We start from the raw sequence: 23,471 nt of genomic DNA, 5'->3' as shown, positions 1-23,471 counted from the left end.
ACCCGCGCGTGTGTGTGTGCACTGGCGCACAATTACAAAGGTCAAATCTACATCTACCTGCTGACTGTCTATCACTTCTTTTCTACTCTTGCTCGTTTTTTTAAAACTCTTGCACCAGAGTTGACAAAGTATTAGACTGCCACTCTCAAATATTTGTTTATCCTTTTTACTCTCTCTCTCTCTCTCTCTCTTGATTTGTGCTTCAGCACAGCCTCAAAACATATCCAACTTAAATAATAGTGGATACAAGTATATTTGCAGGCAATTGGGAATAAATCTTTAATACTTTTATATATCAATTATATAAAAAAATATGCCACAAGTAGCACTGAGGAGCTTTTAATGTTGGTTACTTTTCTAAAACTATAATAGCAATATTTGCACAGAAGTTTCCAAAACAAAATATTGATAGTTTTGCTACATACTCTATGTTATGTAAAAACACCCCAACATTACCAGCACTGTATCTGTACAACACATTAGTATTAATCAACACTCTTCGGTATAAAACAATAATCTTATTTACATTATGTTACAATAATGGTACATAAAAATTTAACTTTTCAATGGAAGCTTTGTTGTGGCTTGTACTCTTAGGCACCACAGCTTTCACCAGGACTGTTTTCCAAGGCCACACTGAAGACAAGTAAGCTTTTCATGAGTGGTTTCCTCAATGACAATACAAAACACCTTTGTAAACAAACATCACAGGAATCATAGAAGCAGCATTGGAAGCCTTAACAGCTTGTACAAGAAACAGTCATAACAAATGCTTGATACTAATGTTCTATAATTCAAAGTCAAAGTCATCAAGTTCCTCAGAAGCCAAGGCCTCATATTTACCAACACCTTCACTGACCACGGGAAGCTTCATTCTCCCCACCACTGGACTGGGGGAGAGGAGTGGCTTCTTCAGGAGGAAGCTTTGTGGGGTGATATTCTTCCCTGCCAAGGCTTGCCTCTCTCCCTCACTGTCACTCACTCTTGCTTGAGTTACAGGACCGGCAAAGAGATCGACGTCTTCCTCTTCTTCCTCACTCAGGGCAAAGCAGAACCTCTTGTGTTTAGTTTTTGGCTTTGTGGGGAAGTATGTGGAGGTAGAGGAGGAGGAGGAGGAGGAGGGTGGAGTGTTGATGTTACCTGGAGATGATGTGGTGGTTACATTCTTTTGATTATTTTCCTTAGTGATATCAGATAGCTTCTTCGTTTCTCCTTGGTCAGCATTTCTCTGATGACGTTCTGGGTCTTTACCTTCCCCTCTCATTGATACACTGCGAGGCTGATCTGTCTCTCCTGTGTCCCTTGTCCCTGAGTCATTGGGGAAGTTACTCTTTTCTCTTACATCTTCTCTATTTCCTGAGCTGCAAGGTTGGTTCATTCCACTTATAAATCCTGTATCTTTTGAGTTGCAGGGAGAGGTTTGGTCAATTTCTCTTACATTTTCTCTATTCCTTACATCATTAGAATAAGTGTTGCTCTGTTCTTCTCTTACAAGATGAGATGATGTGCTTTCCTCCTTATTGTCTTTCATCTTCCTGGTGATCTTACTAACAAGCTTATAATTCTGCTCTCTTTCCCTTGTTATAAGAGAGGACACCTGTTCCTTCCCATTCATTTTATTGGCAAGGTTAAGTCTCCTTTCCCTGGCTTCTTTTATTCTTGCATGTATCAGCGACTGTTTCTCCTTCTCACTTACTCTCAGATGACTTGCATCACTCACATCCAAGCCATGTGTAGTGGAGGCATTTATGTCACTCTTCCCTTCAGGACATTCGTGGACTGAAGTCTCATTCACACACTCTGCCTCTCTGTTATTGGTGTTCAGTGTTAAGGTCTTGGCTGTTTCATCATCCTGTGGTGAGTAGGAGAAGCATTTCAGTTTGGCAATGGCTGATTCTGTTGAGGGAGTGAAATGCTTGTGTTTTTTAGTTATTAACGGGGATTGTACGTGTTTTTCTGATTGTACAGCTTCCACAGGTTCCTTCTGCTGCATCACTGTACTGTCTGATGCCCTCACTGGCTTTTCCTTCAGTGGGGAACGCTTCAGTGAGCTGCATTTGAAGACACTTGAATCTTTAGGCACATTGTCATCTTTATTTTTCTTCCTCACAGAATCAGGCTCACCCATGATTTTGCTACCAGGAGAGTTGTGTTTGTTATCCTTATTTGGTGAGAGTTCCTGGACAACACTTTGCTTGGTGCTTGTGTCTTTCCCTGGTTTCTTGTATGCAAACTTGGCTATGGCTGAGATGAAGTTTTCTTTGATATTCTTGGGTGTCCATGTGTCCTCAGCAAAGTCATCCAGGTCCTTCAGCAGGTCCTGCCCCGCCCTGTCCATGTGGGAGAAGGAGGAAGGAGGAGAAGCGTCAGGCTGCCTTGTGTCATCCCTGGAGGAACCTTCTTTAGATGCCTTCTTTCTCGTCTTCTTACGTTTTGTATTCTTTGCTTGAGTCTGAATGTTTCTCTCTCTTTCTTCCTCTTTCCTACTCTTCTGCTTCTTGGGTCTAATGATCTCCAAGTCATCATCTGAGGAGTCTTCTAGGCAAGGCTCACATGAGGCCTCAGTCTGGCAGGGTGTGTCTGGCTCCACCCACTTGCTGAGTGTCTGCTGTGCACCTCCCCTGGGTCTCTTCCTGTGCTCTGTGGTCTCCTGCAGCTCCTCAATGTCCAGGCCAAACTGCTCCTCACTGACTGAAGCTTTGAAGTCCTTCCTTGAGTGCAGCACAGCAGTGGAGGGAGGCTTCTGAGTGCTGGTGGTGAAGGCAGACTGCTCTTTCTTTCTGTGCACTCCTGATGGCTTCCTGCTGCTGGCCAGCTGGTCCTCATCCAGCCGATCCATCTCTTTGCTCAAGATTTCAGAGAGGCAAAGCTTCTGCAGGATGACTTGGACTGTATGGAAAGAAACAAAACAAAAAAAATTGTAATCAGAAATCACAAAAGTGAAGTACATCGTAGGTTGCTTTACAGAAATTACTGATTTCAATGTCAGTTTGTTCATCATGCTTTTGTTGTTATATACTTATCCTGGTCTGTATAGCAGCCACTGCACTGTAAGGGGAAGAAAACACACATGACAAGACAACATGCACTTCTGGCCTCATCCTGCATCTCCTCTTTCCCATGACTTCACTCCTTCAAGACAGACCTTACAAGACACCAATCCTCAAATTCTGCATCTCACTTTTGACCTTTCTTTAGCAATTTGCACCTTAGAGAAGTTTTTTTTCCTTCTCTCCTTTACTGTCCTTGGCCAGTGCCCCTCTTGCATAAAAACATATAAAGACCAAATTAGGCAAAAACATAAACACACACACACACACACACACCCTGAGTCCTGTATTCCAGCTGGCCATCATGAGGGAAGGCAGTGTACAGTGGGTTGATGTCTATGAGTGAAGAGAAGCCCCCCATGGATGCCTCGAGGAGACTGATGGCCACCACGGCGTCCTGCACCACCACCTCACCACGCATCATGAGCCGGGCGTGGCCTTGACTCAGCCGCACCAGACTCTCCAGCAGCCTGAGGGAGTGATGGGAGGCGATGGGAGTGACAGAGTGAATAAGGAGAAGATAGGGAAGTGAGGAGTGAGAGAGGGCAAGTGAGCAGGAAGTGAGGAGTAAATGAGGGGAATGAGGAGTGAGCAAAGGGAGACTATGGAAGTGAGGAGTGAGGGAAGGTGAAAGGAGTGAAGAGTGAGTGAGGGGAGGTAAGGGGAGAGAGGAGAGAGTGAGGAGAGAGAGGGGGAAGGTGAGGTCGATGGGAGTGAAAGAGTGAGGAGTGAGTGAGGGAAGTGGAGTGAGTCAGGGGAGTGAAGGAGTGAGGAAGTTGAAGATAAAATAGCATAAAGACATTTGTGATGAAACTGGAGAATTATTTGAGAGGTAAGTAAAAAAAGAATAAATAAATAAATAAAAAATGAATAAATAAAAACAAATAAATAAATAAATAAACACAATGACCTTTTTCCAACAATCATTCTCATCCATAAATTTATCTGATCCCTAAAAAGCACATTAGCGACTCACAGCAAATGAGAAAATAAAGAAAGATTTAAAAGTAATAGAAGGTGCAGGAATAATGAAAGGTGGAGGAGGAGGAGAAGGTGCAGGAATAATGAAAGGTGGAGGAGGAGGAGAAGGTGCAGGAATAATGAAAGGTGGAGGAGGAGAAGGTGCAGGAATAATGAAAGGTAGAGGAGGAGGAGGAGGTGCAGGAATAATGAAAGGTGGAGGAGGAGGAGAAGGTGCAGGAATAATGAAAGGTGGAGGAGGAGGAGATGCAGAAATAATGAAAGGTGGAGGAGGAGGAGAAGGTGCAGGAATAATGAAAAGTGGAGGAGGAGATGCAGAAATAATGAAAGGTGGAAGAGAAGGAGGTGCAGAAATAAAAGAAGCTAAAGAACAAGAGGTGCAAGATGAAGTGAAGTGATGTGGTGTGATGTAAGGTGAAGTGATGTCCTGTGATGTGAGGTGAAGTGATATGCTGTGATATGATGCTGTTTTTGGCTGTAGGATCAAGTGACATGCTGTGAGGTGAGGTGAAGTGATGTCCTGTGAGGTGATGCTGTTTTGGGCTGTAGAATGAAGTGATGTGCTGTGAGGTGATGCTGTTTTTTGGATGTAGGATGAAGTGATGTGCTGTGAGATGATGCTGTTTTTGCTGTAGAATGAAGTGATGTGCTGTGAGGTGATGCTATTTTGGCTGCATGATGAAGTAATGGTATGTGATGGAAGGTGAAGTGAAGTGATGTGCTGTGATGTCCTGCTGTTTTTTGGCTGCACAATGAGGTGATGTGCTGTGATAGGCTGCTGCTTCAGACCTGAGTGTAGTCCTGGCCTTGCTGCGCTGTTCACTCTGCCGCTGTGTCTGGTAGTAGCGGCTTAGCACCTCGTTGGCTTGTGGGGTCATGTTGGGCTGCAGGCAACGGATCACACAGAAATATGCACGCAGCTTCTCCAGACCCCAGTCCTCCTCTGCCCCTGTGCCCTCCGCCTCCCCAGGGTCTTGGCCGCTCAGAATGTACTTTGAGACAACCCTGTGGAGTAAAGGAACAGTTAAAGTTGCCCAAAATATGTTCATTGTGTTTATATTGTTTACATGTTTTCCAGTGATAAATTATCGTTTCTGTTTATTGTAATACCAAGGTGTGTGTGTGTGTGTGTGTGTGTGTGTGTGTGTGTGTGTGTGTGTGTGTGTGTGTGTGTGTGTGTTCAATCTGTTCGATCTGCTGCAGTCTCTGACGAGACAGCCAGACGTTACCCTACGGAACGAGCTCAGAGCTCATTATTTCCGATCTTCGGATAGGCCTGAGATCAGGCACACAACACACACCGGGACAACAAGGTCACAACTCCTCGATTTACATCCCGTACCTACTCATTGCTAGGTGAACAGGGGCTACACATGAAAGGAGACACACCCAAATATCTCCACCTGGCCGGGGAATCGAACCCCGGTCCTCTGGCTTGTGAAGCCAGCGCTCTAACCATTGAGCTACCGGGTGTGTGTGTGTGTGTGTGTGTGTGTGTGTGTGTGTGTGTGTGTGTGTGTGTGTGTGTGTTTCACTGTTTGTTTGTTTGATCTGCTGCAGTCTCTGACGAGACAGCCAGACGTTACCCTACGGAACGAGCTCAGAGCTCATTATTTCCAATCTTTGGATAGGCCTGAGACCAGGCACACACCACACACCGGGACAACAAGGTCACAACACCTCGATTTACATCCCGTACCTACTCACTGCTAGGTGAACAGGGGCTACACATGAAAGGAGACACACCCAAATATCTCCACCCGGCCAGGGAATCGAACCCCGGTCATCTGGCTTGTGAAGCCAGCACTCTAACCACTGAGCTACCGGGCATGTGTGTGTGTGTGTGTGTGTGTGTATTTACCTAGTTGTAGTTTTACAGGGCCTGGGCTTTATGCTCGTGTGGTCTCGTCTCCATATCTACACTTATCCAATCTTACTTTAAAAGTGTGCACACTCGTTGCAGACACTACTTCTTCATTCAAACTGTTCCACGTCTCAATACATCTTTGCGGGAAACTATACTTTTTAATATCTCTTACACATCTTCCCTTCCTCCACTTCTTACTATGCAATCTTGTGCTTCGACTGGTATATTCTTCTCTCAGGATCAGATACTCATTGTCCACTTGGTCCATTCCATTTATCAATTTATAAACTTGTATGAGATCCCCTATCTCCCTTCTCTGCTCCAATGTTGGAAGATCCAAAGCCTTTAGTCTCTCCTCATATGTCATCCCTTCAAGTTCTGGGACCATTCTTGTAGCCATTTTTTGTAGTCTCTCCAGCTTCCTTATGTGTTTCTTTTTGTGAGGGGTCCACACTACTCCTGCATATTCTATTCTGGGTCTTATTATAGTACTTATCAGTTTCTTCATCATTTCTTTGCCCATGTAGTAAAATGCTATTCCAATATTCCTTAGCAAATTGTATATCTCTCTGAAAATTCTATCAATATGGCTCGCCGGTTGATTATTTTCTTCCATCGTCACTCCCAAATCCTTTTCCTTTTTCACTTTCTCCAGTTCTACTCCATCTCCCATCTTATAGATTCCCACTGATCGTCTTTCACTCTTTCCCATTTCCATGACATGGCTTTTGTCCACATTGAATTCCATCCCCAGATCTTATTTAGATCTTCTTGCAGTATTTCACAATCTTCTTTTTGCTGTGTAAAATTCACCTCAGTCGCCTGCTGGTCACCCAGCCAGTCTTCCCCATTACGGAGCGAGTTCAGAGCTCATAGACCAATCTTCGGGTAGGACTGAGACCACAACACACTCCACACACCGGGAAAGCGAGGCCACAATCCCTCGAGTTACATACCCATTTACTGCTAGGTGAACAGGGGCCACACATTAAAAGGCTTGCCCATTTGCTTCCCCGGGTCGGGACTCGAACCTGGGCCTCTCGATTGTGAGTCGAGCGTGCTAAGCACTACACTACGCGGTGTGTGTGTGTGCGTGTGTGTGTGTGTGTGTCTGTGTGTGCATGCATGTGTTAGCCCAACATTGGTAGAAAACATTACAAAAACACTTGAGATACACTGTATATGGACCAAAATAGTGAGGCTGCATCCCCCCCCAGACCCCCTCTTTCCTTTGCCCTCACCTGTCCCATTCCTGGTTCTTGACATCCTGCAGCATGAACACCAGGTCAAAGCGTGATAGGAGCGGTGACGCCAGGCCAATGAACTCCAGTGTCTCCTCAGGGTTGCCGTCCTCCTTGGGGTTGGTGGCGGCCAGAACGCTGCACCGGCTGTCCAGCTTACAGAGGAGACCAGCCTGGGGGGAGGAAGAATATGTACCTTTATATTCTTGCTAACTTTCTTTTTCTTAGAGCTTTCAGATTTTCATTCATTGAGATCTTTTTAAAATTTTCTTATCTTTTTTATCTATCTCTCATGCCATGCTGAGAGAGAGAGAGAGAGAGAGAGAGAGAGAGAGAGAGAGAGAGAGAGAGAGAGAGAGAGAGAGAGAGAGAGAGAGAGAGAGAGAGAGAGAGAGAGAGAGAATGTCCATTCAGGTGCCAGTCCTAAAAAAAAAAAAGGTCAAGAGAATCATACAAAACTGAAGAGTCTTGAAATCTTCCTGGAGGAGTTCAAGTCACAGGAAGAAGGAAACACAGAAGCAGGCAGGGAGTTCCAGAGTTTACCAGACAAAGGGATGAATGATTCAGGATACTAACTAACTCTTGCATTACAGAGGTGGACAGAATACCCACACACACTCATACACTCACACACTCTCCCTCTCTCTGTCCCTAGCACACACCTTGGCCACACTAATGGTCTGCTGCTCCATGGCCTCATGAATCGCTGCTCGGTCCGCCTCCCGCACGCTGCTGAACTCGTCAATGCAGCAAACGCCCCCGTCAGCCATCACCTGCAGCGGGAGGAGCCACAGTGATGGGTTAGGCGAGTATTGCTATGGTGGTGACCTGACTGTGCTGTGTTTGAGACAGGCTTGTGTTGCTCTGTCTCCCTATCTATCTACTTCTCTGGGATGAAAGACTGTCCAAGGATAAATGGGTTCCACTCAGATTAATGGTTCCCAAACAGGTGGGCTTTCAGATAGAAGGTACCCAATATACCTCCTTTAGCCTGTAAAGTCCTACAAAAAAGCCTGTATTGTATGCATAAGAAGAAGAGAGAAAAAAAAAGAACAAATAAAAAAAAAAAGGATGGAGTGACTTACCAGAGCACCAGCCTCCAGCGCCCACTCCCCTTCCTCTCTCACCACCGTCACAGTGAGACCAGTGCTGGTGGTGCCTGCGCCTGTGGTGAACACACTGCGAGGCACCAAGCCAGATGCATACTTCAGGAACTGACTCTTGGCTGTCCCTGCAGGAATACAATGTAGTGAGATGGTGCTGTGTGTTTTGAAGTGTTCAGCTGTCCCCACACAAACACAGTGAGATGGTGCTGTGTGTTTTGAAGTGTTCAGCTGTCCCCACACAAACACAGTGAGATGGTGTGGTGTGTTTTGAAGTGTTGTGTTCAGCTGTCCCCACACAAACACAGTGAGATGGTGCTGTGTGTTTTGAAGAGTTCAGCTGTCCCCACACAAACACAGTGAGATGGTGTGGTGTGCTTTAAAGTGTTGTGTTCAGCTGTCCCCACACAAACACAGTGAGATGGTGCTGTGTGTTTTGAAGTGTTCAGCTGTCCCCACACAAACACAGTGAGATGGTGTGGTGTGTTTTGAAGTGTTCAGTTGTCCCTACACAAACACAGCGAGATGGTGTGGTGTGTTTTGAAGTGTTGTATTCAGCTGTCCCCACACAAACACAGTGAGATGGTGTGGTGTGTTCTGAAGTGTTCAGCTGTCCCCACACAAACACGAACAGTGAGATGGTGTGGTGTGTTTTGAAGTGTTCAGCTGTCCCCACACAAACACGAACAGTGAGATGGTGTGGTGTGTTTTGAAGTGTTCAGCTGTCCCCACACAAACACGAACAGTGAGATGGTGTGGTGTGTTTTGAAGTGTTCAGCTGTCCCCACACAATCACAAACTGAGATGGTGTGGTGTGTTTTAAAATGCCTTCCTTTCCCAAGACTATTTTCAAAAGGCAACTGAAATTATTTCTTTCATTGCTGAGACAGAATTTCAGTCAAATGTCACTAGAACATCCTTGAAAACACCAATAATGTACTCTAGAACCATGAAAACAACCTTGAGCTGCTAACTAGAAACTGCCAAACAACTTACACCAAGAAAACACCACTGAAAACCCCAACCATTTACAGAAACCATGAAAACTCTGAGAACCTCAATAATGTACTCTACAACCATGAAAACCCTTGAAAAACACAGTAATACACCCTAGAACCATGAAAAACCCTTGAAAACCCAGTAATATACTCTAGAACCATGAAAACACCCTGATAATACACTTTAGAACCACGAAGACGCCCTTAAAACTAACTAAAATCACAAAAACACCCTTGAAAACCCCAATAATTTACACATCAGCCAGTTTCAAGTACCAAGGATAAGGTAAGACATCCTTTTTACCTCCCTTAGTGCACCAGAGTGGCTATCATACCTGGATCACCCACCAAGAGCATGTGAGCCTCCCCTCTGATCCTGGTGGTGGTGGAGCCAATCCTCTGCACACCTCCAGCCAACACCACAGCCAGTGCCAACTTCACCACATACAACCCGTACACCTGTTGACATGTTGACACCACACACAATACTCAGAATGCATACCAGTCACATAGTAAGTGTAATAAATGGAATGGACTTTTATTTGTTCATGTTAAAGTTAGGTTACTCTATGAATAGGTTAGGTTAGTTTTTTTTTTCATAACACATGGGCTTTTCACAGCAATTTTTAGGCTAAAGGGGACATCCTCTCTGAAAGCCGATCCATTAGGGAACTGTTACCCTGAGAAAGGAAGCCTTACCTACACTTACATGTTAAAAAAAAAAAAAAAAGGATGAATGATTGAGAGTACTGGTTAACTTTTGCATTAGAGGTGGACAGATTAGTGGCGAGAGGAAGAGCAAAGTCTTGTGGAGCAAGGCAATGGGAGGACAGACATGCATCAAGAGTGTCATGCTGGTGGTGCTTCAGTGATAGTCAAGTGAAATGCACAGTTATACATGTGATATATTAATAAGCCTTAACCCTTTGCTATTTTACATCCTTCATTAAAAATCCTTCTGAGACACGTTTACTTGATCTACACCCACCTTCCCACCTTCAGCCTTTAGGCTAAGTGGAAATGGCAAAATCTATTCTTTTTAATTCCTTCTTTTTTTTGTAGATGCTTATAAAAATTTCATGCATTGCTTCTGGTGCTGCTGGTTGTTTTGTATCACAGTCAAAGGGCTAAGACTGTTTGCCAGCCAGTGTGCATGTGGGCCCATTGACATTACGATCCTGCAAACATGTGGCCAAAATAGACACTCTTTAATGTAATCTCTAGTAAACTCTGGAGCTCCCTGCCTGCTTCTGTATTTCCATTTTCCTATGACTTGAACTCACTGAAGAGGAAGACTTCAAGATATTTATCCCATTCTTATGGTTAGCTCTCTCGAACCTGCTCAGGAACTGGCATCTGAGTGGTTTTTTTTCTTTTTTAAGTTTTTTTGTTGCCCTTGGCCATTTTTCCTTTTACATAAAAATAAATAAATAAAAGTGGTTCTATGCCATTATCATATTACCTCCTTGACATTACTGATCCAATAAATATCTTAGTTTATTCAATCCTACACCATTGTCATCATCTCTTTGTCATTACAGAATCAGCAAATATCTTGGCAAAATGGACACTCCTTGTAAAGAACCAATGTTAGACAACCATCACTTCCTTCAGCCACCAGTCCCTGAGAAAGCTAGTCAAAAAAACAATTGGAACCAAGGAAACACCCTTGCAAACCCCTACAATGCCACTAGAACCAGTCAAACATAGCTGGAACCATGAAAACACTTCTGCAAATCAATCCCTACAATGCCATTAGAACCAGTCAAACACAGCTGGAACCATGAAAACACCCTTGCAAACCCCCTACATAGCCACAAGAACCAGTCAGATCACAAGAAGAACCATTACAACACCGTGCCTCACCTCAGGACAAATGGAAGCAAGGATGATGTTTCTACCAGTGAGTGGGCAGTGCTTGTGGTGCTCCCAGAACTCATCAAACTCCTGTCGCACCTCCTCTGTGATAGCCGTGCTGCCGCTGCGCTCCTTGTTGTCCACCTATGTTGGGGATACAGTCACACAGGAACTGACCACTGCCCCACAACATTACTGGCATGTCACTACAGGTACTACAAGCCCCACCAGCCACAGTGATAAGTATAGTAAGTAAGTAAGTGTGTGTGTGTGTGTGTGTGTGTGTGTGTGTGTGTGTGTGTGTGTGTGTGTGTGTGTGTGTGTGTGTGTGTGTGTGTGTGTGTGTGTGTGTGTGTAATTCACTGTTTGATCTGCTGCAGTCTCTGACGAGACAGCCAGACGTTACCCTACGGAACGAGCTCAGAGCTCATTATTTCCGATCTTGGTATAGGTCTGAGACCAGGCACACACCACGCACCGGGACAACAAGGTCACAACTCCTCGATTTACATCCCGTACCTACTCACTGCTAGGTGAACAGGGGCTACACGTGAAAGGAGACACACCCAAATATCTCCACCCGGCCGGGGAATCGAACCCCGGTCATCTGGCTTGTGAAGCCAGCGCTCTAACCACTGAGCTACCAGGCCGTGTGTGTGTGTGTGTGTGTGTGTAATTCACTGTTTGATCTGCTGCAGTCTCTGACGAGACAGCCAGACGTTACCCTACGGAACGAGCTCAGAGCTCATTGTTTCCGATCTTCGGATAGGCCTGAGACCAGGCACACACCACACACCGGGACAACAAGGTCACAACTCCTCGATTTACATCCTGCACCTACTCACTGCTAGGTGAACAGGGGCTACAAGTGAAAGGAGACACACCCAAATATCTCCACCCAGCCGGGGAATCGAACCCCGGTCATCTGGCTTGTAAAGCCAGCGCTCTAACCACTGAGCTACCGGGCCGTGAGTGTGTGTGTGTGTGTGTGTGTGTGTGTGTGTGTGTGTGTGTGTGTGTGTGTGTGTGTGTGTGTGTGTGTGTGTGTGTTTCACTGTTTGTTTGTTTGATCTGCTGCAGTCTCTGACGAGACAGCCAGATGTTACCCTACGGAATGAGCTCATAGCTCATTTTCCGATCTTCAGATAGGCCCGAGACCAGGCACACACCACACACCCGGGCAACAAGGTCACAACTCCTCGATTTACATCCCGTACCTACTCACTGCTAGGTGAACAGGGGCTACACATGAAAGGAGATACACCCAAATATCTCCACCCGGCCGGGGAATCGAACCCCGGTCCTCTGGCTTGTGAAGCCAGCGCTTTAACCACTGAGCTACTGGGCATGTGTGTGTGTGTGTGTGTGTGTGTGTGTGTGTGTGTGTGTGTGTGTGTGTGTGTGTGTGTGTGTGTGTGTACTCATTCCTTTGTAGTGGTTATTGATTGGTTGCTGGTAATGATTAACAGGTGTCTTGGTGGTGGTCAAATTCTCTCATGTAAGCAGAATACATACAGTGATGGACAATAGTAAACAAAATCAAGGGGGAACTGAAGCTACAATGGTGATCAGTAATATATTAAATGTTTGTTGAATTCTTTGCCTCACACACAATGGAAGTCATGAGTATATATTGAAAAGACAAGAACAGATATCCAGCTTCAAAATTCAGAACTGGCAGGCATCTAAGTGAGCCTTTTTTGGTTTAATCGTTTTTGTTGCACTTAGCCAGATTTCACCTCTTAGTTTACTTAATCAGAAGTATTGGTAATCAAAATGAGGCATAAGAGGAAGAAAAGTATATAAAGTGACAACACAACATTAGCTTGACTAAGAACTACAGACACTCACTGTTACATTGTTTGCCCTCACCACCAAGTCCACACAGGGCCGTGTGTCTCGAACCAGTGGCCGCCACCGACGCCTCACCACACCACTGGAACCAAGGCAACAGGAAAGGAGACTGTGAGGTGTGTGTGTTTTTACCTAATTGTACATTACAAGGTTCAACCAGGCCTCATAGTGACCTGTCTCCATATCTACTCTTATCCAACTCATAGATCGATCTTCGGGTAGGACTGAGACCACACCACACTCTACACACTGGGACAGCGAGGGCACACCGGGGACTCAAACCCGGGCCTTCTCCATATCATACCAATCCTCCTAAACTAGTGCTTTGTGTGTACAAGTGAAAGCAAACTCACTGATTATTACTGCCCTAGAAAAGAAATCCATGAGACAATTGTGTTTGTTGATACCCAATGACTGAAAACAGGCTAGTGGTGCTTCATATGTAATCTTGGTGAAAATTTACTCACACACTGATTATCACTGCATCAGAGAAGGCCATGAGACAATTGTTTGTTGATATTCACTGACCCAAAACCAGTAGTAGTTTTAATGTTTACTCTTGGTGAAAATTGACTCTCACTCACCACTAGAGCACCAGGAAAGGAGGCTGTGATGGAGGCATGTGTGTGGAGGTTCTTGGATTCAGAACTAGTGGTTTGTGTGTAGGGGTGAGGTGAACACTGACTCCTTCCCTCACCACTACACCACTACAGGTTGTTTTGTGGTTGATAAAGAGTTTTTATGTAAGAGGGGAAAAGTGGCCAATGGCAACAGTTAAAAAAGAATACCCACTTAGTTGCCAGTCTCCATGAAGGTTTGTTTAAGTATCTTGATAAAAGCCTATAGATGACAGGTTTGTTTACACTGTCAATAGTCAATTGATAACTGGTGACTGTTGCTTCACTGATTACAAGCAGGTGTCTAAATCACAGGAAGTTTATTCCATTTATCAGTGAAAATAACTTATCGTGATCCTATCTTTTCAGTTAAATAATAGTACAAATCACAGCTTCTTTATCCATTCAATAAGTTTTCATGAGTTTATCAGCAAAGCACTGGGCACAACACAGAGAAGGCCTGGGTACCACCTCAGTGAAACACCTCACACTGATCAAAACTGCAAAGCACTGAGAGACCATACCAGGGGATGGGACAGGCAGGGACACACCACACCACCACATCAAATACTGACCACACCACCACACCACCTCACCAAGCACTGACAGGAAGGCAGGGACTCACCACACCACCACGTCATCACCAGGCCGGCAGGAGTCCACCAGGTCATCCTCCAGAGTGACCCACAAGGAGGAGGGAATGCTGCCCATCTTGAGTTTCTGCACTTGTTCCTGCAATACATAGACACAATGGCCACTCTCTCTCTCTCAAACAAAACAGTGCACTAAGATGCACTTGTCCCTGCAACCTTCAATACAGACAGACACAATGGCCACTCTCTCTCTCTCTAATACAAAACAGTGCACTGAGATGCACTTGTTCCTGCAATACATACAAACACAATGGCCACTCCCCCCCTCCCCCCTCTCTCTCAAATATAACAGTTCACTGAGATGCACTTGTTCCTGCAATACAGACAGACACAATGGCCACTCTCTCTCTCTCTCTCTCTCTCAAATAAAACAGTGCACTGAGATGCACTTGTTCCCGCAATACAGACAGACACAATGGCCACTCTCTCTCTCTCTCTCTCTCTCTCTCTCTCTCTCTCAAATAAAACAGTGCACTGAGATGCACTTGTTCCTGCAATACATACAAACACAATGGCCACTCCCCCCCCCCTCTCTCTCAAATATAACAGTGCACTGAGATGCACTTGTTCCTGCAATACAGACAGACACAATGGCCACTCTCTCCCTCTCTCTCAAACAAAACAGTGCACTGAGATAAATGTCTTGAAGTCTTTCTCTTAAATTCATTCAAGTCATAGGCAGATGGAAATACAGAAGTAGGCAGGGAGTTCCAGGGTTTACCAGAAAGGGACAAATGATTGAGAGTATATACTGGCTAATTCTTGCATTAGAGAGATGGACAGAACAGAGGTGAATGATCGAGAATACTGATAACTCTTGTGTTAGAGGTGAACAGACTAGTGGTGAATGATTCAGAGTTCTGGTTAACTTTTGTGTCAGAGGTGGACAGAATAGTGGTGAATGATTGAGAGTATTGGTTAACTCTTGCATTAGATAGATGATCAGAACAGGGATAAGAGAAAGAAGACATGCCTGTATCTTGAGCTCCTGGTAGTCCTTGGTGTGAATGGGTTGCGAGGCAGCAGTGAGCATGGTGAAGTAGGTGGAGTAACATTCAGTCGGGTTGGGGCAGCGGCCTGGCTTGCTTAGCTGGTAGTACTGGTCATGGTCTGCCTGGGAGAGTGAATGAGGAGTGAATACCTGTGAGGGAGTGAGGGCATGCTGCAGCAAAAACAGAGGGAATAACACATGTACTAATTATGTCATTTTTTTCTTTTTTTATATAAGGGTATTGGCCAAAGGAAAGAAAGGTCCTCTGAGGTACTGGCTACAAGAAAGGTCAAAAGAGATCACAAATATCATGAGGGGGAAGGTGGAAGAGGTGGACAGAGAAGAATAACACAGGCAGTAATGATATCAGAGATATTGACTTTTTATGTAATACAGGTAGGCTACTAATGAAAGAAAAGAAAGGCCCACAATAATGCTGGTTACAGAAGGAAGGTCAAAAGTGTCTACAAATATCGTGATGGGGGATGGTGGGAGGGGTGGACAGAGAAGAATAATACATTTTTCGTTAAGTTAGGTAGTTTTTTGACTAACCTCTGGCTCCTAAATCCAAAAATGATCCCAGTGTTTCTGTATCACATCAGGTTCAGAAGCTACAAGATACCCTCGCTTTGTATAAAAAAAACAAAAAATACTGTAACTAGTATATTTGTGCTCCTTTTATTGTATGGTTTAAAAATTTTACATATGGAAAATACTGAAGCATCACTTGCTATAATGTTTGAACAAATATATAGTACTTTGTTCATACAAAGGATATTAATATCATGTCAAATTGTGAGCAATTACTTAAGGTAAAACCTTAAACCCAATTGGGACTGCCATATAAATTGTCATTGTGGAGAAAGACATACTTTAAGCTACACTTTGAGCTGTCGATGAACAGTCGCCATTCAGTTGAATTGAACATCGGAATTCTCAATTCCTGCAGTAAACCCTGTATGTTATGGCAATATACAAAGCTACTGTCACTTAAAAAATACTGCAGAAATCAAATAAGAGTTCTGAAGCCTTTTTTGATATTCCCAGTTCCCATGCCTAATCATCAAAATTCTGATTAAATCCCTTAGGGGCCAAGTCATCTTCAGTTTCAAAATCTGGCATTTGTGCAACAATTAATCAATACAACTATGCTTATTCTGAGAGTAGGCCGTAGAGAAAAAAAAGCCTGATGTGATAGAAGGAAATTGACCATTCTTTAAATCAGCATACCAATTTTAGTCTAAATCAACTGAAAAACCAAATTATGTTCAAAATTGTTCCCTGGTGTTATCTGAATGAGGAAATGATGAGGAAGAATAATCAACACAAGGATCCATACAAAATTAAAGTATGTAGCAATAGTTTGGTCACCACATGAGAGAGAGAGAGAGAGAGAGAGAGAGAGAGAGAGAGAGAGAGAGAGAGAGAGAGAGAGAGAGAGAGAGAGAGAGAGAGAGAGAGAGAGAGAGAGAGAGAGAGAGAGAGAGAGAGAGAGAGAGAGAGAGAGAGAGAGAGAGAGAGAGAGAGTGGAAGTTGAAAAGAATGCAGACTAAAAGCAACAAACTGGAGAAGCAACCTGAAGGAGTGACATTTCTCCCATTAAAGCAAGAAATGAACTGGAGGAGAAATGTTTGCACTAGAAATATTCATGATAAGGAAAATTATGATATGAATAGATGTATAGATAAGACAGCTCCAGCTCACCACTTCTCCCATATGTTATAACTAGGTAAATACAACTGAATAAACAAAACACATACATACATACACACACAACTCAGGACATGAAAAGTACAGCTACACACCACCACAGTGAAAACATGTTTGCACTTAGCACACATGAACTCCTTCTGGTACTCCAGCATCTTGGCAGATGTCCTCCTCACCACAGTGCCCGCCACACACAGCAGCCGCCCTACATCTGCCGTCCGAGGCATTCTGTCTCGGTACAGCTCGGGGCACGAAGGCAGCCCTGGCATCAATGGGGAAATGTTGCATGTTCAGTGTTTAGTGTCATGAACAGTGGAGAAGTAAGGTTTGTTTGAGGCTGAATGTTCAGTGTTGGTATGTTTGGAAGATGGCAGGCTTATTGTCATGGTGGCAAAATTTTGCTTAGCTTAGAAAGGTTTGGTGTCATGAAAGGAGGAAAAAATTAAGGTTTATATAAGGATGTATGTTCAGTGTCAGGTATCATGAAGAGAGGAGAAAAAGTCAAGGTTTGCTTCAGGTTGCATGTTCAGTGTTATGTATGGAAGAAGGTGGCAGACCTGCGTTTATTAAGAATGTTAGAATCAATATATAAAAAGAGGAAACTGCCTTCCAAAAATGTTATTATATGTCCTTATTGAGCCAAGATAATTTAGTGATTCAGTCCTACTAATGAATTATTACTGCTCTTATTATATGAGAATAGCTCAGCATTTAACATAAAAATACTCTCAAAATAGCTAAGCTTCCAACAAATTCCTGAGCCCCAGGCAGCTGATATGGCTCACCGCCAACTTCAAGGATACAGGAATTCTGGTTAGACCCGGCACATTTTTATCCTGGATCTACCACTGCAAGTGAGTCTCGTGCACCACAAACATCAAGGAAATGGCAAGCTAAGAGTTAAGAAAAACTAAGTAAAAAAAATCTAAAAATAATAATAAAAAAAAAAAAAAAATAGAGTAAATAAATAAATACCAATATAAATAAAATAACTAATAAAATATCTAACTAAATAAATAAATGAAGAAATAAGACCATATTTTCTTTGTTACAAAAATAAAATCCTAAATAAATAAATAAATAAGACACTTGATTTTTTTTACAAATAAAAATAAAATCCTAGCTAATCAAATAAATGAATAAATGAGACTACACTACTTCCCAGCCTTGTCTTCACCTGTGATGCGAGCGTGCAGGTTTGTCTTCATGGAGAGCTTGCTGCATGACTCCTTCAGTTCCCCGAGCAGCTTGGTGGCAGCGCGGAACAGAGACAAGTCAAGCACTGGCAGCAGCTTGGCAGGTGCCGTTAGCAGCGACTCAGCCACCTCCGTGTGCTCCTCAAACATAGTGAGGAAGCTGCAGTGAAGTGTGGGGATGGGGAGGTCATTAGGACCAGTCAGCACCAACCAACAGTCACTTGTACCTTGGTAACATGTCAGGTTTCCTCCAATCCTATTCTCTATTCTGTCCACCTCTCTAGCACAAGAGTTAACTAGTGTTCTCAATCACTCATCTCTTTTCTGGCAAGAGTTAACCAGTGTTCTCAATCACTCATCTCTCTACTGCCTCACTACCACACTGCTTCATAAATATACCACACCACCACACTACTTCATAACCACATCACTTCTACTGCCTCACTACCACACTGCTTCATAGCTATACCACACCACCGGCTCACAACCACATTACACAGCTATACCATACAACTTCATCACCACACCAATACATTTCACACCACTTCACACCCATACCACCACATTACACCCTCACACACTTGACAAACACAGGGTAGTGCTGCTCCACGTCCTGCTCCTCCTCCAGGATCTCCATCAGGTCCTCCCGGTGGTGCTTCAGGAAGAACGACTCAAACACATCTACCAAGCAAAACACATCTTGCATTACAGCCATGGGCAATACTGGTGACTGTCTGTATGTATGTCAAGCATGCACAAACAACTTATTGGACAAACAAATGTAATGCATTTATCATCTTCTCTCTTACTCTTGGCAAGCTCTCCCACCAACCTCTCTCTCCCTCTCTAGATATTCACCTCGGTCGCCTGCTGGTCACCCAGCCAGTCTTCCCCATAACGGAGCGAGCTCAGAGCTCATAGACCGATCTTCGGGTAGGACTGAGACCACATCAACAAAACACACAACGGGAAAGCGAGGCCACAACCCCTCGAGTTACATCCCGTACCTATTTACTGGTAGGTGAACAGGGGCCACACATTAAGAGGCTTGCCCATATGCCTCGCCGCTTACCGGGACTCGAACCCGGCCTTCTCGATTGAGTCGAACGTGTGAGTGAGAGTGCGTTCTGAAGTCCTTCCGCCGCTAAACAAGTTATTAGGCAAACCCAGTGCTTTAATTATCATTTCTCCTCCCTCTTATTTATAATCGGAAACACCTCCCTCCCCCACACCGCTCTCTCTATGTAAAAAGTGAGTGCGTCCATTAATTGTTACCCCCACCCCTCCACACTCACCCCTGGCGCGTATCTTGGTCCTGCCGCCCCCTGGAGTGCCCATGGTGCTGCTTTATTGCTTAACACGTCAGTAACATGTCCACCCTTCCTGCCACTCCGCCCACGGCCTCTCCCGCCATGCCACTTCAAGCTTGTGTTGTATTTGGCGCCAACAGCTGACTCGGTAAACAAACAAACAGATGTCTCCCGGCAAGCGTACTGTGCTCCCTGCAGTTTGTCTGTCTCAAGGAGGTTGAATATATGTATGTATGTATGTGTATGTATGTATACATATATATATATATATATATATATATATATATATATATATATATATATATATATATATATATATATATATATATATATGAAGGTGGATCTTGCGACATGCACAAATTTTCAATTAACATCACTGCCCACTATCACCAGTAACCACCTGGACCAGGGGCCGTATTTATAAAACTATGATTCGACATAATGGAAACATAATAATGTCCACAAGATGGCGGACACCATGACTTACGTGAAACATAAGCCTTATGTCTCACGTTAGCTCATCATAAACTCGCGGTCCCGTTATGTTTGGGTGGGAGCAAGAATAGCAGCGCTATGTTAGGCATAAATTAGATAGGATAAACAGAGATAGTGAAAAGATCAGGAAAGATTTCCAGGTACAAATAGGAGAGAATAAGATTAGGATTCCAAATAAGGAGACAGCATCTAGGAAGGTAGCAGGACTTAAATGTTTTTATGTATAGGAACAACATGGGCGAGTTATCTAGTTATATAGTTGAGGAAGACTTAGATGTTATATGTGTCACAGAGGCATGGGTAAATGAGGAAAAGTTTAGGGAAAATTGGAAAGAATGTGAAGTAGATGGATACATTATGTATTTACACCAGAGAATTGGTAGGATAGGTGGAGTAGTAGTTATTTATGTAAAAAAATCCTTCATTTCCAGTCAGGTTAATGGTATTAAGGTAGATAACAGAGTAAAGTCCTTATGGCTGGATGTTAGAGTAAACAAAAGTAAGGTTATTAGAGTAGGAGCTGGGTAAAGGCACATACACACAGCCTGCCAGGCACAGTCCGACTGACCGACCGCCCGACCGTCCGACAGAAAGTGTGGACGTGTCAAAATACCTACAGTACACAACCATCCTCCCCACGCATTATAACTACCATACGCCTAATTAACTACCTTAACTACCCTCCACCAGCTAACTGTCCACATGTGACTCCTTCAATGCACGACACACCTTCCTAGTACAGCCTGTCCACCCCGTTACTGTCCCATCACTAATGACACTGTGGCACCATTAATTAACTACCCTTCACTATCCACTCACTCCCACACGTCACGTCATCCCATCAGTGCATTATCATACAGCTTTCTAGTCAATTATCCGCCCCATTACCGCCCCATCACTGTCTCATCATGTTTGTTCCCTCCACTCTATTAATAGACTCACCCTTTCACTGAGCAGGTGGAGCTGGTGGACTGGGTGGGGCAAGAAGGGGGGTCACCGTGTTCCCAGGTCTCGTGTCTGGTGACTAAATGGACGTATGGTCACTGGCGTTGGCGGCGGCGGTGGTGGTGTTGGGCAGGGTTAAATACTAATAAACCCTGGTGGTGGGCAGTTGCCAAATGGAAATATACTACGTCACCAGATCCACCTTGAAAAGTCGCTATATCATTGTTGTATATGCTACAAAGGTTCCTAGACGAAGTAAGTGGCTTGACTTACACATAGGCCAATCAGTATAGGGCCCCGTTGACCGTTTATCCCTCCCAGTGACGCAGAGCAAACCTTGATTAATAAGTTTATTGTTGTAGCAGTGTATCCACCATCGAACTGTTGTCCATTTACGTATGAATGAACCTATCAAATTACCAGCTTATTTATTTATCTATATACACACAAGCATGTAAATATCTCCACCAGCACCGCCAACACCCACACCTAACCACCTTCGCCATCATGAACGGGAGTGTGTCAGTTTACACATTACTACTAGTATTTCCATGCAACTATATTGTGGCATCAAATCACCTCAGACGCTGTGGCGCCATGCAACAAATTGTTGACTAATTTCGCTTCACTTGCAAACCAGATATTGTTTTGCATCTCTTTCAACTGATAGGAAAACAAGTCGATCCATTATGAATTTTATTATATCAAGAGATATTGTGTTGCCATTAGAAATATATAGGAGTATCATTCACAAGATATCGTCATATCAGTAGGTATGAAAAATAAATGTAAGTAACAAAAACTGCACCACGTTACAAGACACTGGCCAGACACTTAAATTAAGTATTGCATTGAAAGACTCACAAAACATCTTGGGAAACACGTAACAATACCTTTGTGATTCACAACAGAAAACAAAAAACACTTTTGTGATCTTGCTTCGAGACACACAAGAAGGAACAGGTTGTTGTGATCACTACAGACACAGCCACGTCTACATCACACCTCGCAATACTGTGAGGTAGAAGCACTCCCTTACTACTACTACTACCACCCTTAGCAACTACTACTTGGTCCTCCTCAATGCCTCGTAATTTACTGTCATGGCCTGGCAGCAAGACATCGTGTCATCATCCTCCGCGACGCATAGCTAGCTGTTGATGTGTGACTAGCCAGCATGCTCACTACACTCCCTCACTAAGAAGATGGCGTCTCCTAACAAGGAACATTATCACCAAGTGTTTCTCCATGCATGGTGAATTCCAGCATGGAGTGAACACGTTCGTCATTTGGTCCTTAAGCCATAAACGATCAAGATGGGTGACAGGAATGATGAGTGATGAGCAGAGGAATCGTGACCCAAGAAGTTACCTTCTTCTCTTGTTGGTCTACACGACCCTTTTTTAAATACTATATACATATGTACACCGTACACTCCTATTATAATGCTATGCATAACTTCTAAATATTACCGTTTTCTGCTGGTGTAGATAAGGCATTGCAAAAAAACATACCCGCTACATATCTACAACTGTCTACAAATTCTACAAATTTATCAACCCAATCTACAAATGGTCAATGAAATACACTACACCAGTGATGAAGATCTGTGGCCAACCTTCAGAACTTTATTGGTACGTCTCCAAGAATCACCCTTTTCTTCTTTCTCTTCCTTTTTTTCCTCCTCTTGTTCCTTTGGCAACACCGGCAGTAGTAGCAGTCTGGTGTCTGTTGTATGTCATGCACGCTCACTCCAAAAACTTGCCTCACTTCTTTGGCGTTAGTAGTACTGAATCCTGGAACAAGAGATGGAACAATATTGAAATGGCGTCCTCCTCAATGCCTGTTGTCTTGTAGTACACAGGGTTGAGGAAGGAATTGTGGATGATGTAACGATAAGGATGGTATGTTAAGGAGAGCCAAGGTGGATCGGGTTTGCGTGAGTGGCTCTGTAGACCTAAGGAGGAAAACTGCCGTACCAAACCCATAATACCAAAACAATTGTTCAGTTTACTGTCCATATCAATTTGGAACACTGCCGAACCTGTTATAATGGTCAACAATTTGAAATCATTGAAACTAGCTTTGTCAAATCCCTTGGATACTGCCAACATGAAAAACCTCATAGTACCAATAAACGCACTTACAATTCACTACAAGCACACAGTATGCACCAATACTGACACCACACCACAAAACACACCATACACAACTGACACACACACAAACAACTTAAATCACTCAAAACTAACCCAAAACACCCTGCAACACCTCAAAATATAAAAAGCTCACCCAAAACACATTACAGACACCCAAGTTACCAATATCATCACACACACACACACACACACATGTAGAACACACACACACTACACTAGAGAGAGAGAGAGAGAGAGAGAGAGAGAGAGAGAGAGAGAGAGAGAGAGAGAGAGAGAGAGAGAGAGAGAGAGAGAGAGAGAGAGAGAGAGAGAGAGAGAGAGAGAGAGAGAGAGAGAGCAAACAAATCTTAACAGAAAACAAGAACAACAACAACAAAACCACAACTTCCTTTACTCCTATATCCAGGGCAGAACACGGAGACACAGGCTTGCCCGACTTTAGTG

The 23,471-nt window shown here is 43.8% G+C and overlaps 1 protein-coding gene across 6 annotated transcripts; it reads right to left on the bottom strand.

Annotated features, from left to right (window-relative positions):
• Window positions 1-264: 264 nt before the first annotated feature.
• LOC123512847 (DNA helicase MCM9-like) lies at window positions 265-20,989 on the bottom strand. Of its 6 annotated transcripts, none has more exons than XM_045269482.1 (16): window positions 20,866-20,972; window positions 19,414-19,568; window positions 18,700-18,799; window positions 18,100-18,278; window positions 17,018-17,184; window positions 15,195-15,335; window positions 14,194-14,300; window positions 12,949-13,033; window positions 11,107-11,241; window positions 9,576-9,699; window positions 8,225-8,370; window positions 7,802-7,912; window positions 7,140-7,312; window positions 4,821-5,036; window positions 3,327-3,520; window positions 265-2,889 (listed from the first exon to the last, which is right to left on the bottom strand). In XM_045269482.1, exons 2-16 carry the CDS (start codon window positions 19,454-19,456, stop codon window positions 788-790), a joined length of 4,023 nt encoding a protein of 1,340 aa, XP_045125417.1. In that variant the 5' UTR covers window positions 19,457-19,568; window positions 20,866-20,972; the 3' UTR covers window positions 265-787. The 6 variants fall into 6 exon arrangements, with proteins under 6 accessions (XP_045125417.1, XP_045125419.1, XP_045125415.1 ...); XM_045269484.1 differs by having other exon boundaries at window positions 12,970-13,033; window positions 19,414-19,631; window positions 20,866-20,960; XM_045269480.1 differs by having other exon boundaries at window positions 19,414-19,631; window positions 20,866-20,959.
• Between the last annotated feature and the right edge of the window lie 2,482 nt (window positions 20,990-23,471).

The sequence above is a fragment of the Portunus trituberculatus genome, chromosome 34 (genome assembly GCF_017591435.1).
Source record: "Portunus trituberculatus isolate SZX2019 chromosome 34, ASM1759143v1, whole genome shotgun sequence".
NCBI lineage: Eukaryota > Metazoa > Arthropoda > Malacostraca > Decapoda > Portunidae > Portunus > Portunus trituberculatus.
Note: the sequence above shows the minus strand (reverse complement) of the source record. Positions and strands in the feature narration are given on the sequence as shown.